Below are 14,816 nucleotides of genomic sequence, written 5' to 3' on the forward strand. Positions count from 1 at the left end.
TATCACCACCAATCTCACAGAAATACAAACTATCAGAGATTACTATAAACACTTCTATACACATAAACCAATAAATCTAGAAGAAATGGATAAATTCCTGGACACTTACACCCTCCCAAGACTAAACCAGGAAGAAGTTGAATCCCTGAATAGACCAATAACAAGGTCTGAAATTGAGGCAGCAATTAATAGCCTACCTGCAAAAAAAAAGTCCAGGATCAGATGGGTTCACAGCCCAATTCTACCATAGGTACAAAGAGGAGCTGGTCCCATTCTTTCTGAAACTATTCCACACAATACAAAAAGTGCAAATTCTCCCTAACTCATTCTATGAGACCAATATCATTGTAATGCCTAAACCTGGCAGACACAACAAAAAAAGCTTATTTCAGGCCAATATCCAAGAGGAACTTTGATGTGAAAATCCTCAGTAAAATACTAGCAAACTGAATCCAACAGCACATCAAAAAGCTTATCCAACACGATCAAGTAGGCCTCATCTTTGGGATGCAAGGTTGGTTCAACATATGCAAATCTATAAACATAATCCATCACATAAACAGAACCAAAGACAAAAACCACATGATTATCTCAACACATGCAGAGAAGGCTTTTGACAAAATTCAACAGTCCTTTATGCTAAAACCTCTCAATAAACAAGGTATTGAAGGAACGTATCTCAAAATAATAAGAGCTATTTATGACAAACTCATATCACAGCCAATATCATACTGAACGGGCAAAAACTGGAAGCATTCCCTTTGAAAACTGGCATAAGACAAGGATGTCCTCTCTCACCACTCCTATTCAACACAGCATTGGAAGTTCTGGTCAGGGCAATCAGGCAAGAAAAAGAAATAAAGGTATTCAGTTAGGAAGAGAGGAAGTCAAATTGTCTCTATTTGCAGATGACATGATTGTATATTCAGAAGACCCCATTGTCTCAGCCCAAAATCTCCTTAAGCTGATAAGCAACTTCAGCAAAGTCTCAGGATACAAAATCAATGTGTAAAAATCACAGGTATTCCTATATACTAATAACAGACTTAAAGAGAGCCAAATCAAGAACGAGCTGCCATTCACAATTGCTACAAAGAGAATAAAATACCTAGGAATGCAACTAACAAGACATGTGAAGGACCTCTTCAAGGAGAACTACAAACCACTACTCAAGGAAATAAGAGAGGACAAAACAGATGGAAAAATATTCCATGTTCATGGTTAGGAAGAATCAATATTGTGAAAATGGCCATACTGCTCAAACTAATTTATAGATTCAATGCTATCCTTATCAAGCTACCATTGACTTTCTTCACAGAATTGGAAAAAACCACCTTAAACTTCAAATAGAACCAAAAAAGAGCCTGGATAGCCAAGACAGTCCTAAGCAAAACCAACAAACAAAAAACAAAGCTGGAGGCATCACACTACCTGATTTCAAACTATACTACAAGGCTACAGTAATCAAAACAGCATGGTACTGTTATCAAAACAGAGATATCAACCAATGGAACAGAACAGAGGCCTCAGAAGTGATGCCACACATCTACAACCATCAGATTTTTGACAAACCTCACAAAAACAAGCAATGAGGAAAGGATCACCTGTTTAATAAATGGTGTTGGGAAAACTGGCTAGCCAGATGCAGAAAGCGGAAACTGGATCACTTCCTTACACCTTATTTAAAAAATTAACTCCAGATGGATTAAAGATTTAAACACAAAACCTAACACCATAAAAATCCTATAAGAAAAACCCAGGCAAAATCATTCAGGACATAGGCATAGGCAAGGACTTCATGCCTAAAACACCATAAGCAATGGCAACAAAAACCAAAATAGACAAATGGGATCTAATTAAACTTAAGAGTTTCTGCACAGCAAAAGAAACACTATCATTAGAGTGAACAAAACCAAGAGAACGTAAAAAATCTTTTGCAATCTACCCATCTGACAAAGGGCTAATATCCAGAATCTACAAAGAACTTAAAAAAAGTTACAAGAAAAAAACAAACGACCCTATCAAAAAGTGGCTGAAGGATATGAACAGACACTTCTCAAAAGAAGTCATTTATGTAGCCAAAAAACATTAAAAAAAGGTCATTACTGGTCATTAGAGGAATGCAAATCAAAACCACATTGAGATACCATCTCATCCCAATTAGGATGGCAAACGTTAAAAAGTCAGGATGCTGGAGAGGATGTGGAGAAATAGGAACACTTTTACACTGTTGGTGGGAGTGTAAATTAGTTCAACCATTGTGGAATACAGTGTAGCAATTCCTCAAGGATCTAGAAATAGAAATTCTATTTGAGCCAGCAATCCCGTTACTGGGTATATAGCCAAAGGATTATAAATCATTCTGTTATAAAGACATGCACATGTATGTTTATTGCAGCACTGTTTACAATAGCAAAGACTTGGAACCCATCCAAATGCCCATCAACAACAGACTGGATTTAAGAAATGTGGTAACTATACACCATGGAATACTACGCAGCCAAGGGTGAGTTCATGTCCTTTGTAGGGACATGGACGAAGCTGTAAACCATCATTCTCAGCAAACTGACACAAGAACAGAAAACCAAACACTGCATGTTCTCACTCATAAGTGAGTGTTGAACAACAAGGACACATGGACACAGGGAAGGGAACATCACACACTGGGGCCTGTCCGGGGCGGGGTAGAGTGGCTAGGTGAGGGATAGCAGAGAGTAGGGGGGATTGGAGAGGGATAACATTAGGAGAAATACCTAATGTAGATGACAGGGGGGTGGATGCAGCAAACCACCATGCATGTGTATATCTATGTAACAAACCAACACATTGTGTACATGTGCCTCAGAACTTAAAGTATAAAAAATAAATAAATAAATGACAAATGGGACCTAATTAAACTAAAGGGCTTCTGCACAGCAAATAAATGATCAACAGAATAAACAGACAACCTACAGAATGGGAGAAAATATTTGCAAACAACATTATCTAACAAAGGTCTAATATCCAGCATCTATTAGGAACTTAAACAATTCAAAAAAGAAAAAACAGCCCCATTAAAAAATGGGCAAAGGACATGGACACCTTTCAAAAGAAAAAGACACATATGTGGCCAACAAATCTATGAAAAAATATTCATCATCACTAAACATCACAAAAATGTAAATCAGAACCACAGTGAGATACCCTGTGACCCCAGCCAGAATGGTTATTATTAAAAAGTCAAAAAACAGATGCTGGAAAGGTTACAGAGAAAAGAGAACACATATGCCACTGGTGGAAATGTAAATTAGTTCAGTCACTGTGAAAATCAATTTGGAGATTTCTCAAATAACTTAAAATAGAACTTCCATTTGATCCAGCAATCCCACTACTGGGTATATACCCAAAGGAAAAGAACTCATTCCACCAAAAAGACACATGGATTCATATGCTCGTCACAGAACTATTCACAATAGCAAACACATGGAATCAACCAAGACATCCATCAACAGTGGATTGGATAAAGAAAACGTGGCACATACACACCAGTGTATCCTACGAAAAAAGGTCAACATAATTGATCATTAGAAATGCAAATCAAAACCACAATGAGACACAATCTCACACCAGTCATAATGGCCATTATTAAAAAGTCAAAAAATGAGATGCTGGTGAGGTTGTAGAGAAAAAGGAATGCTTATACACTGTTGGTGGGAGTATACATTAGTTCAACCATTTTGGAAGACAGTGTGGTGATTCCTCAAAGACCTAAAATCAGAAATACCATTCAACCCAGCAATCCTATTAATAAGTATTTACCCAAAGGAATAGAAATTGTTCTGTCATAAAGAAGGAAGCATGATGTTCACTGCAGCAATATTCACAAAAGCAATGGCATGGTATAAACCTAAATGTCCATCAATGACAGACAAGATAAAGAAAATGTGGTGTATATACATCATGGAATACTATGGAGCCATAAAAAAAAAGAATGAGTTCATGACCTTTGCAGGGACATGGATGGAACTGGAGGCCATTATCCTTAGCAAACTAACACAGGAACAGAAAACCAAATACTGTACATGGTTCTCATTTGTAAGTGGGAGCTAAATGATGAGAACACATGGACACGTAAAGGGAAACAACACACACTGGGGCCTACTGGAGGGTGGTTTTCTGTTCCTGTATTGGTTTGCTAAGGGTAATGGCCTCCAGCTCCACCCATGTGGGTGGGGGGAGGGAGAGGATCAGGAAGATTAACTAATGGATACTAGGCTTAATACTTGGCTAACAAAATATTCCATACAACAAACCCCCATGACACAAGTCTACCTATATAACTGTGAAAGGAAAATAAACTGGCCCCCCCCAAAATCAGTAAGCTAAAAGAAAAACTCAAGCTGGAAACTGCTTAGGGCAAACCTGCCTCCCATTCTATTCAGTTATCCCTGTGCTCAGTGAAGTAAATGCTTATCTGATGCCTCCTTTGGAAAGGCTAATCAGAAATTCAAAACAATGCAACTGTTTGTCTCTCACCTATCTGTGACCTGGAAGCCACCTCTTACTTGGGGTCTTCCTGCCTTTGCTTCAAGTTGTCCTGACTTTCCAGAGTGAACCCATGTACTTCTTACATATATTGATTGACGTCTCACGTCTCCCTAAAATGTGTAAAACCAAGCTGTGCCCTGATCACCTTGGGCACGTCAGGACTTCCTGATGCAGTGTCATAAGTGCACATCCTCAACTTTGGCAAAATAAACTTTCTAAAATAATTGAGATCTGTCTCAAATTTTGGGGGTTCACATAACAAACTTGCATATGTACCCCAAACCTAAAATAAAAGTAAAGTTTTCAAAAAAAGGAAATGTATCACATAAGCATGATGGAATATATGCGGCCATTAAAAAAGAAATTATGTCATTTGCAGTAATTTGCATGCAGCTGGGAGCCGTTGTCCTAAGTGAAATAACACAGGAACAGAAAAACAAATATCACATATTCTCACTTATGAATGGGAGCTAAACACTGAATAGATATGAACACAAAGACGGGAACAACAGACACCGGGACTGTTGATAGGGGAGAGTCAGAGGGAAGTGTGGGTTAGAAGACTATCAGGTACTCTGCTCACTACCTGGGTGACAGTATCATTTGTACACTAAGGCTCGGTGACATGCAATTTACCCATGTAACATATCTGTTTACATACCCCTGGAATTTAAAAGTAGAAGAAAAAAGAGAATATAACACATATATCAAAGGTAGCATAGCAACAGGGCAAGGATGGTCATTTCAGTAAAACATGGTGAAACAACTGGATATCCATATATCCTTTTTAAATGTCCTCAAAAAACAAATCATCTAAAAAATAAATTTTAAGTGAGATCAAAATGAGAAAGACAAAACATTAATGTCTGTAGAGTATAACATAGGAGTTCATCTACAAGGCTTTAAGATAAAGAAACACTCCTTAAATGCTACATAAAAAAATACTAAGCATAAAATAAAAACAAGAAATTTCATTAGTAAGATATAAAGCAGTAAGGTATAGCCTGGGAGAAGACATAACACACATATCAAATAGAGGCCTGATAACAATCATAATATCAAGTTATTTACAAATCCACATGAAGGCAAACAAAAAGTTTAAAAAGATGCTCAAAATAATACTTCACAAGAGATTTCCAAAATGGAAAGTTGTTCAACATCATTAATAAAGAAAATTTGAATTAAACTCCTCTAAATACTACCACAAAATCACCAGAATGGCTAAAATTAATTTCCAAATGTTAAGGCAGACATGAAGTTAGGTGAATGGTCAAAAACAACTGGTGGGTTTTAAATCTTTACAAATACTTTAAAAAACTCTTCGGCAGTGTATACTACAGTTGAAATATATTCAGGCATACCTCGAAGATATTGCAGGTTCAGTTCCACACCACCACAATAAAGCAAATATTATAATACAGCGAGTCAGTCACACAAATTTCTGGTTTCCCAATGCATACAGAAGTCATATTTACACTATATTATAGCCTATTAAGTGTACAAAAGCATTATGTGTAAAAACCTGCAATGTACATACCTAAATTTAAAACTACTAAACCGCTAAAAATGCTAAGAACCATGTGAGCCTTCAGCAAATTGGAATCTTTTTGGTAGACATTGAGACGGCTCAATGTTGACGGCTGCTTACTAATCAGAATGATGGTTACTGAAGGTAGCTTTGGCAATTTTTTAAGAATAAGACAATAAAGTTTGCTGCATTGACTGACTCCTTATTCAGAAAAGATTGCTCCATAGCATGAAATGCCACTTACTAGCATTTTACTCATAGTAGAGATTCTTTTAAAATTGGGGTCAATCCTCTCAAACCCTACTGCTGCTTTATCAACTAAATTTATATACTGTTATAAATTTTACAAAATGTATACACACACACACACATTTTTTTTTAACACTCGAGGTCTCACTGTGTCACCCAGGCTGGAGTGCAGTGGTGCAATTATAGCTCACTGCTGCCTTGAACTCCCAGGGTCCTCCACCTCAACCTTCTGAGTAGCTGGAAATATAGGGGTGTGCCACCACACTTGGCTAATTATTTTATTTTATTTACTTTTTAAATTTTGGAGATGGAGTCTTGCTCTGTCACCCAGGCTATAGTGCAATGATGTGATCTCAGCTCACTTGCAACCTCCACCTCCTGGATTCAAGCAATTCTCCTACAGCCTCCTGAGAAGCTGAAATTACAGGAATGTGCCCCCACACCTCGCTAATTTCTGTACTTTTAGTGGAGATGGGGTTTCTCCATGTTGGCCAGGCTGATCTTGAACTCCTGACCTCACAGGATCTCCCTGCTTTGGCCTCCCAAAGTGCTTGGGATTACAGGCATGAGCCATCGTGCCCAGCTTATTTTGATTTTTAAATAGAGTTTCACTTTGTTGCCCAGGCTGTTTTCAAACTCCTAGCCTCAAGTCATCCCCACTACCTCAGCCTCCCAAGTCGATGAGATTATAGGAATGAGCTACCATACTTGGCTACCAGGAATAGATCCCATTTCAAGAAACCACTTTCTTTGCTCCTCTGTAAGAAGCAACTGCTCAGCTGTTCGAATTGCTGCAATTCAGTCACATCCTCAGGCAGCACTTCTAATTCTAGTTCTCTAGCTATTTCTATTAAATCTACAGTTACTTAATCCAGTGAAATCTTTAACCCATCAAAGTCATTCATAAAATTTGGTTGGAATCAACTTATTCCAAACTCCTGTTAATGCTGATATTTTGACCTCCTCCTATGAATCATTAAAGTTTTTGATGTCACCTAAAATGATGAATCCTTTCCAGAAGGTTTTCTTTTTTTTTTTGAGACAGAGTTTCTCTCTCGTTACCCAGGCTGGAGTGCAATGGCGCGATCTCGGCTCACCGCAATCTCTGCCTCCTGGGTTCAGGCAATTCTCCTGCCTCAGACTCCCGAGCAGCTGCAGAAGGTTTTCAATTTACTTTATCCAGATCCATCAAAGGAATCACCATATATTGCAGCTGTAGCCTTACAAAAATGTATTTTTTAAATAATAAGACTTAAAAGTCCCTGTAATCCCAGCACTTTGGGAGGCCGAGGTGGGTGGATCACGAGGTCAAGAGATCAAGACATCCTGGTCAACATGGTGAAACCCCGTCTCTACTAAAAATACAAAAAATTAGCTGGGCATGGTGGCGCGTGCCTGTAATCCCAGCTACTCGGGTGGCTGAGGCAGGAGAATTGCCTGAACCCAGGAAGTGGAGGTTGCAGTGAGCCGAGATCCCGCCATTGCACTCCAGCCTGGGTAACAAGAGCGAAACTCTGTCTCAAAAAAAAAAAAAAAAAAAAAGACCTAGAAGTCAAATTAATTTTTATCCATGGACTGCAGAATGGATGTTGTGTTAGCAGGCATGAAAACAACAGTTGTCTCCTTGTCCATGTCCCTGTCCATGACCAGGTGCACTGTCAATGAACAGTAATATTTTAAAAGGAATCTACTTTTCTGAGTAGTAGGTCTCAACAATGGACTTAGAATATTCAGTAAACCCTGCTATAAACAAATGTACTGTCATCTAGGCTTTGTTGTTCCATTTATAGTGTACAGTCAGAGTACATTTAGCTTAATTCTTAAGGGTCCTAGGATTTTTCAGAAGAATAAACAAACATTGGCTTTAACTTAAAGTCACCAGTTGCATTAACTCCTAACAAGAGAGTAAACCACTCCTTTGAGTCTTTGAAGCTAGAAATTCATTTCTCCTTTCTAGATGTGAAAGTCGTAGATGGCATCTTTTTAAATAGAAGTCTGTTTTGTCTAGATTGAATGTGTAGCCACTTTTATTAATGATCTTAGCTAGATCTTCTGGATAACTTGCTGCAGCTTCTCTATTCGCACTTGCTGCTTTACCCTGCCCTTTAATGTTATGGGGATAGCTTATTTTCTTAAACCTCATGAACCACTCTCTGCTAGCTTCAAAATTTTTGCAGCTTCCTTACTTCGGTCAGTCTTTGTAGAACTGAATAGAGTTAGGGCCTTCTCTGGATTAGGCTTTGGCTTAGGGGAATGTTGTGGCTGGTTTCATCTTCTATCTAGACCACTCAAACTTCCTATGAAAGATCATTAACCTCATATTACCATAACAGATGTAGTATTAATGAAAAAGTTTGAAATATTGTGAGAATTACCAAAACACGACACAAACACAAAGTGAGCATATCCTGTTGGAAAACATGTTGATAGACTTGCTTAACACAGGATTGCCACAAACCTTCAATTCATAAAACACTCAATAGCTGCAAAGCACAATAATACAAAGAGCAATAAAACGAGGTATGCCCGTATACCTCAAGAACAACTGTATTCCTAGTACAATTGAACAGATGAATACATTTCAAACCAAAAGACATGTTCATAAAGCCTTTAATCATAATAGCTCAAAACAGGAAAGCCAAATGTTCATCAGCAATAGAACAGATCAAGTATAGTGCAGAATGCTAAATAAAAAAAAAATTAAACTACAGCTATACTCAACAACACTGATAAATCTCAAAAATGTATGTAATGTTGTCATATGAAAGAATTTATATGGTTTGAACCCATCTATAACAATTCGAAAAGAAAACTAAATTATAGTGTTGAAAGAAAACACAGGAAAATGGCATGATTAGCATAATGGTAAATGAGCTGGAATGGGAGAATTAATTGAAAAATGCCTTTTGCTACACTGGCAATTTCTTGGCCTATGTGGTTTTACATTGCTATTCATTTTGTGAAAAATCATTAGGCCCTATATTTTTATTTTGGACAATTTTCTACATGTAGCATTTTACATTTTTAAAAAAGGTTCAAAAGGACAATTATTTAAGTCAGAGAACCTCTCATTTATCAATGATAGCCAGATAAAAAACTTTCAAATTTATAAAACAGATACATGTATGGAGTGAAGCTTCAATGGTGTTTACAAATAGTAAATTTAAATAATTCATCGAATGTTATTAAAATATTATTTAATATGAAAAACTTACAAAGATGTAAAGATAATATCTATTATCTAAAGTCGATATGACATATTTTTTCCTAAAAAAAAAAAGTAAGTATTCTATAGACTAAGTATAAGCACTTTACATGCCAACTAAGTGGATTTCCATTACATGCCAACCAACTGGATTTTCCAGGACTCATGGCAAAGATAAAAAGAGAACCTGGTTGGTTACGTGGATATACAAAGCAGAATGGTTGAGTATGCCAGCACGTTCCATAGAGTAGAAGATGCAACAAAGAAGACAGCGAGAGGTATAGAATTAGAATGTTTGCTTTTTCAGAGCAAATGCATTTCAGTTATGTTTCAGCCTTCTGCGGAACACCATAAAGTTTTTCAGGTACTAAATATTCATTAAATTAAGTATTAGATAAAGATTACTAAAATATAATCATTGAAAACTTCATCACATTTTGCTTTCTTAAAAAAGTCATTAAAATTTTTTAAATTAAAATATTAGTCCAGGATACTATACCTGAATAAGTGATGCTGCTTTATTTTGAACTCTTTCCAGCTTTTCCTTTTTTAACATTAATAATTTTTCCTGTGCTAAGACTCTTCGCCAATATTTCTGAATGATAAGTGCTGCATTAAGTTTTTTTCTCAATCTTTGTTTTGTTAGGAAATTGATTACAGTTGATTGAATAATTCTTGCAGCTTTCTCTCTTTTCTTAAATTAAAAAAAAGTCAGCAAATGTAAATTAAACAGTCTGTTAAAACCTTAAATTATTCTTTGTAAGATAATTGTGTGTCAAACGTCAATCAAATTCATCCTGGAAATAAAACACCCCCATCACTTCTGTTGTTCATCTTTGGAATACTGATAATTCTAGACATGTCGAAAGGGCTAATAAGGTTGGCTTGCAGATATATTTGCATGATGAAACAAAGATTCCTAAGAAATAGTCTACGATAAAGATCATACAGGTTTGCTCTATCACAGATTCTCAGGAATAAAATAAAGGCCATTTGAAGTGTAATGTAATATGTTTCTCTGATATGGGTCCACTGAATTCATGATTGACTTTTAGTAAAGGGGTGGATTGTATGAAAAAAGAAATGTTAGAGAATTCTAAGGATTTGAACAAAGCAAAACACTAAAGGGGAGAAACAAAATACCTACTCCTTTAGCACAGAATACATTGTGGCTTTAGGCCATAGAGGCTCAAGAGAAAGAGTATAGTTTGGATTAAGGTCAAAGAGGAGCCAGCTCCCCAGTTACGTTAAGAGGGCAGTACCCCCCACATCTCTATTTGTTACTTCTGATAATAAATTGTTATAAATAATAACATATTCTATGTCCAGCACCATTCTGAACACTTCATGAATAACCCATTTAAATCTCACACCAACCAACATAAGAAACAAATGGACAAATACTACTCTTAGGATCAGCAGAAAACTGAGGCAATGAGTGAAGTAGTTTGTTAGTTTACTGGGAATACAGCCAGGATTTGAACCAGTAAGTTTGGCTTTAAAGTAACTTTGCTATACTGTCCAACACTAGATTTATCACTTTACTTCATTGGAATTGGAGACTAGAAATCAATTATTTCCTCTGGTGGAAAGGAAAAACTTAGGGCAGGCATGTCTGCAATGTTTTGTGCTGCTATCTGAGACAGTCCACCATGCAAGGGTAGGCTCTACACAGAGATTACCTATAATTCCAATTATTAATTAATAACAATCAGTGGATGTCATCTGTGCATGAAAATTGTACAATACTAGAACACAATCAAACTGTTATTAATCAATAACAGTTATGGAAATAATCAAACTTATTTTTACATATAAACCAATAGATTGAAACACAAATACTAGACAATGGTAAGGGCTATATATTGGATCATTCCTATAGGGAAAAAGAGTAAACAATTCTAAAATTGGGCTGGGGGAATTATGTGTATAACAAGCTGATTAAGTCATCTAACACCATTGTCAATGCCCTTATGAAACCTATGGCCTTTAGGCTGTAGAGGCTCAAGTTAAAAGCACACCGCTATTAGAATAAATAAATAAAATTTTCAAATGTCACAGTTCAGAAGTATATCACATTTGAGTCAAAAGCTGCAAGGGTCAGGGCATTCATGGACAAAATAGGCTCAAGTATATTGTAACTTCACTCGGTTTTTACATCATCTCTACAGAACTAAAATATAACTTTACATGCCATTAGAGACGTTAAAGATGAAAAACAAAGAAATTAGAAGAGGCAAGTATATTACCAAATTTAGCAACTATTTGAAAATTGACATACACTGATGATAAAGGTTTCCATGCCTGTGGTCATTGAACCTTTTTAATCATACTGTTGTTGAGGCAGCTAGGTACAAGTTTATTTCTTTTATCTTGCCTCACATATATAGGGCCAAATTCTAGGACTTCTTTTGCTTTGAAGTTTATGGCTGTTGGTTGACAGGAAAAACAGAGAGCTGTAATGTACCAGGGGATGCTTAAATAGTTCATCAGGTAATTTTAGCCACCTGCCAAAGTTTTTCCGTCAGTTTGAGCCACTCCATTATTAACAGCTTTATGTAAAGTATAATAACATAAAAGCAAAATATAAAACCTGAAAAATAGCTATCTCAAGTTAATGTTTATATGTTTAGTAGCTTGTAATAACATAGGGAGCCTGTTGCTTAGTGTTCTAAATTGAAAATGGAAAGATATAATTGGATGTGAGGTAATTGTATAAAGAGGGAGTACGGTCACCAAGAGAAAGGAGAGAAGTAGTGGTCTGACTGGGTCCAAGAAGTTTAACCATAAGTCTAAAAATTTCTATTAATTTAGTCCTTCAAAAAATGAAAACTTCTACTATTTGCATTAAAGAAATCAAGAAAAGGAATGTCACCAGCAAAAAGCTGAGAAATTCTACAGTTAATATCTGATTAAGGCCGGGTGCAGTGGCTCATGCATATAATCCCAGCATGGTGGGAGACAAAGTCAGGCAGATCACTTCAGGCCAGGAGTTCGAGACCAGCTTAAGCAACGCAGTGAAACCCTGTCTCTACCAAAAAAAAAAAAAGTAGCTGGGTGTGGTGGCATGCACCTATAATCCCAGTTCCTCAGGAGGCTGAGGCACAAGAATTGCTTGAACCCAGAAGGCAAAATTTGAAGTGAGCTAAGATCGTGCAATTGCACTCCTGCCTGGGTAACAGAGTGAGAGACCTTGTCTCCAAAAGAAAAAAAATCTGATTAATTGAAGGCTATCTTGAGCAGAATATAAAAGCAGAATGCATATATATTTTATCTCTTGTAATTCTAAAACTCTCATTTAATGCAATATTCAAAGGGTGAATCAAATAGCTTGAGGACTGGCCAGGAGAGGCACGTTCCTGAAATTTTTCCTAAAACAATTCCGCTAGAACTGTTGGAAGCTCCTAGGGGAATTGTTTTAGGAAAGTTTTCAGGAAGTTATTCTCCAAGTGATATGTAGGTAGGGAGGCAGATCCTGAGTTGAGGGGCACTAAAGGGCACAGAGCATATGGAGTAGCAGAAAAGACCATTCCTGAATGTTAAGATACTGCCTATTTCCCAAATGTTACTATGAAGACTTTGAATAGGGCAAAAGCAGATTATTTCAATTAGTCTTAATTCCAAGTTTGATGTGGTATGAAAAAACATATATTCTGTTTAAAAGTTGCCAAAATTTAGCTGTTTTACACAGCTACCAAGAACTGTATCACAGATGCATATTTCATACTTGAGAAGGAATATTGGATGGAACATATTTCTGAAATATTTATGATGAATTTTATTAGGCATGGCTGCTTTTTTAAGTTTTCCAAATAAAGAAATATAATGCTAATTAGTAGATGGAATAGGGAGACAAAACGATTGAAATACTTGTTCAACTTGATCAAGGAGAGCATTTCTTAGATTATTAAAAGTAACAATTTTCTCAGAACTTAAGAAAACTTTTTCACATTAATGACATTTTTGTACTATTGAGGTCACAAAGGGAAACAATAAATGACAACTCTATTCTTATGCCCAGATCTTAGCATTTTGAAATATTAATAGTAGAAACCAAAATACCACTTTTAAAACCAATAAAGGATAAACTAGAAGACAGCTTCATGGCAAAAAAAATAAGTTTACTAATTAAATCACAAAATCAGACACTTGATGCCCAGGCCCAGGCAGCACTACTTGAGGTCAAGCCTCACAGAGCACAGAATAAAAAATTAATGAAAAGCTCCTGCTTTTTAGAGGCAGGATAGACTCCAGTAAGAGGAAAGAAAGGGCTGAGTCAACCATCCCTATGCATTCCTCACAAATTTAAAAAGCAGATTAAGTTATTCCTCTTCCCCTGGAACAGATTAAGTGAAGAAGTGGACAGAGACTGGAAGACATATCAAGTGAAAAGAATATTAGCAATTAGGGAGAAATACTCACACTTCCCCAACCCAAAATATATATACACAATTACTGAATTTATCTTAATGAAGTCATACATCAGTAAAATTTAAAATTGTGTCAAAAATCAATCAACTGATATCTTTTAAAGTATAATTCACACTATAGTGGTTTCATATTCTAGGAGTACCTGATGGCGTTTGAGATCTGTTTTTAGTTTATATTTTCTCCATGTCGTTTGTATGAGTCGAGCAGCTCTTATTTCTTTACGAAGATCCAAAAGCCTTGCACAAAGAAATGACAAATAGGTAATAACCACCTAAAATAAAAACCACAAAAGATAAAAACAGAATGTCAACAGAGAATACAGTACTCACTATCATCTTCTGGGACTCTTATTGAATTATTAATTAAGAAACTCTTCTTTTATTTACCTTTTCATCTGGAATTGTATTTGACATATCTGAATGATTAATCATAGCAGGTATTCCACCAAGGTCTCTAACTGCAGACCTAATCAAATGAAAATTTTTCTTTTCATTTTCTAGGAGCTCTTTGTATAGTTCTGAAGTATTTTCTATTACGCAGGAGGAAAAGAGAAATTAGATAGTTGTAGCCCCAAATCAGACATGGCAAAGAATCAGAAAAGTTAATTAACAAAAAGGGACTAACCCTGATCAAATGCCTTAAGAGACATATCCAGAGAACTTTCATCAGATTCAGATGATGAATTTAATACCACTGAACCAGTTTGCATACATTCCACAGTTTGAGTAGTACGCTGACATATAGCATCAAATGGCACATAGCAAGGATGGTAATGGTGGATCAGGTAACATAACACACGGCCGTCTGAGAAAGACACCGTAAAATTCTCCACCTGAATGAAAATACCAGAAAAACAATTAACTGCATTTAGAAAGT

At 36.3% G+C, this 14,816-nt stretch overlaps 1 protein-coding gene across 2 annotated transcripts in view; it reads right to left on the minus strand.

Annotated features, from left to right (window-relative positions):
• Positions 1-14,816, minus strand: part of ASPM (assembly factor for spindle microtubules) — a 75,864-nt gene that overhangs the window by 28,156 nt on the left and 32,892 nt on the right. Inside the window, exons 14-17 of one of the 2 annotated variants that reach the window (XM_002760606.7) lie at positions 14,565-14,772; positions 14,327-14,469; positions 14,083-14,211; positions 10,009-10,203 (exon numbers count right to left, since the gene is read on the minus strand). In XM_002760606.7, the coding sequence (XP_002760652.4) occupies positions 10,009-10,203; positions 14,083-14,211; positions 14,327-14,469; positions 14,565-14,772 (675 nt within the window). The remainder of the gene's footprint in view (positions 1-10,008; positions 10,204-14,082; positions 14,212-14,326; positions 14,470-14,564; positions 14,773-14,816) is intronic. The other variant, XM_017966522.4, reaches the window with a different exon arrangement.

The sequence above is a fragment of the Callithrix jacchus genome, chromosome 19 (assembly GCF_049354715.1).
Source record: "Callithrix jacchus isolate 240 chromosome 19, calJac240_pri, whole genome shotgun sequence".
Classification (NCBI taxonomy): Eukaryota; Metazoa; Chordata; class Mammalia; order Primates; family Cebidae; genus Callithrix; species Callithrix jacchus.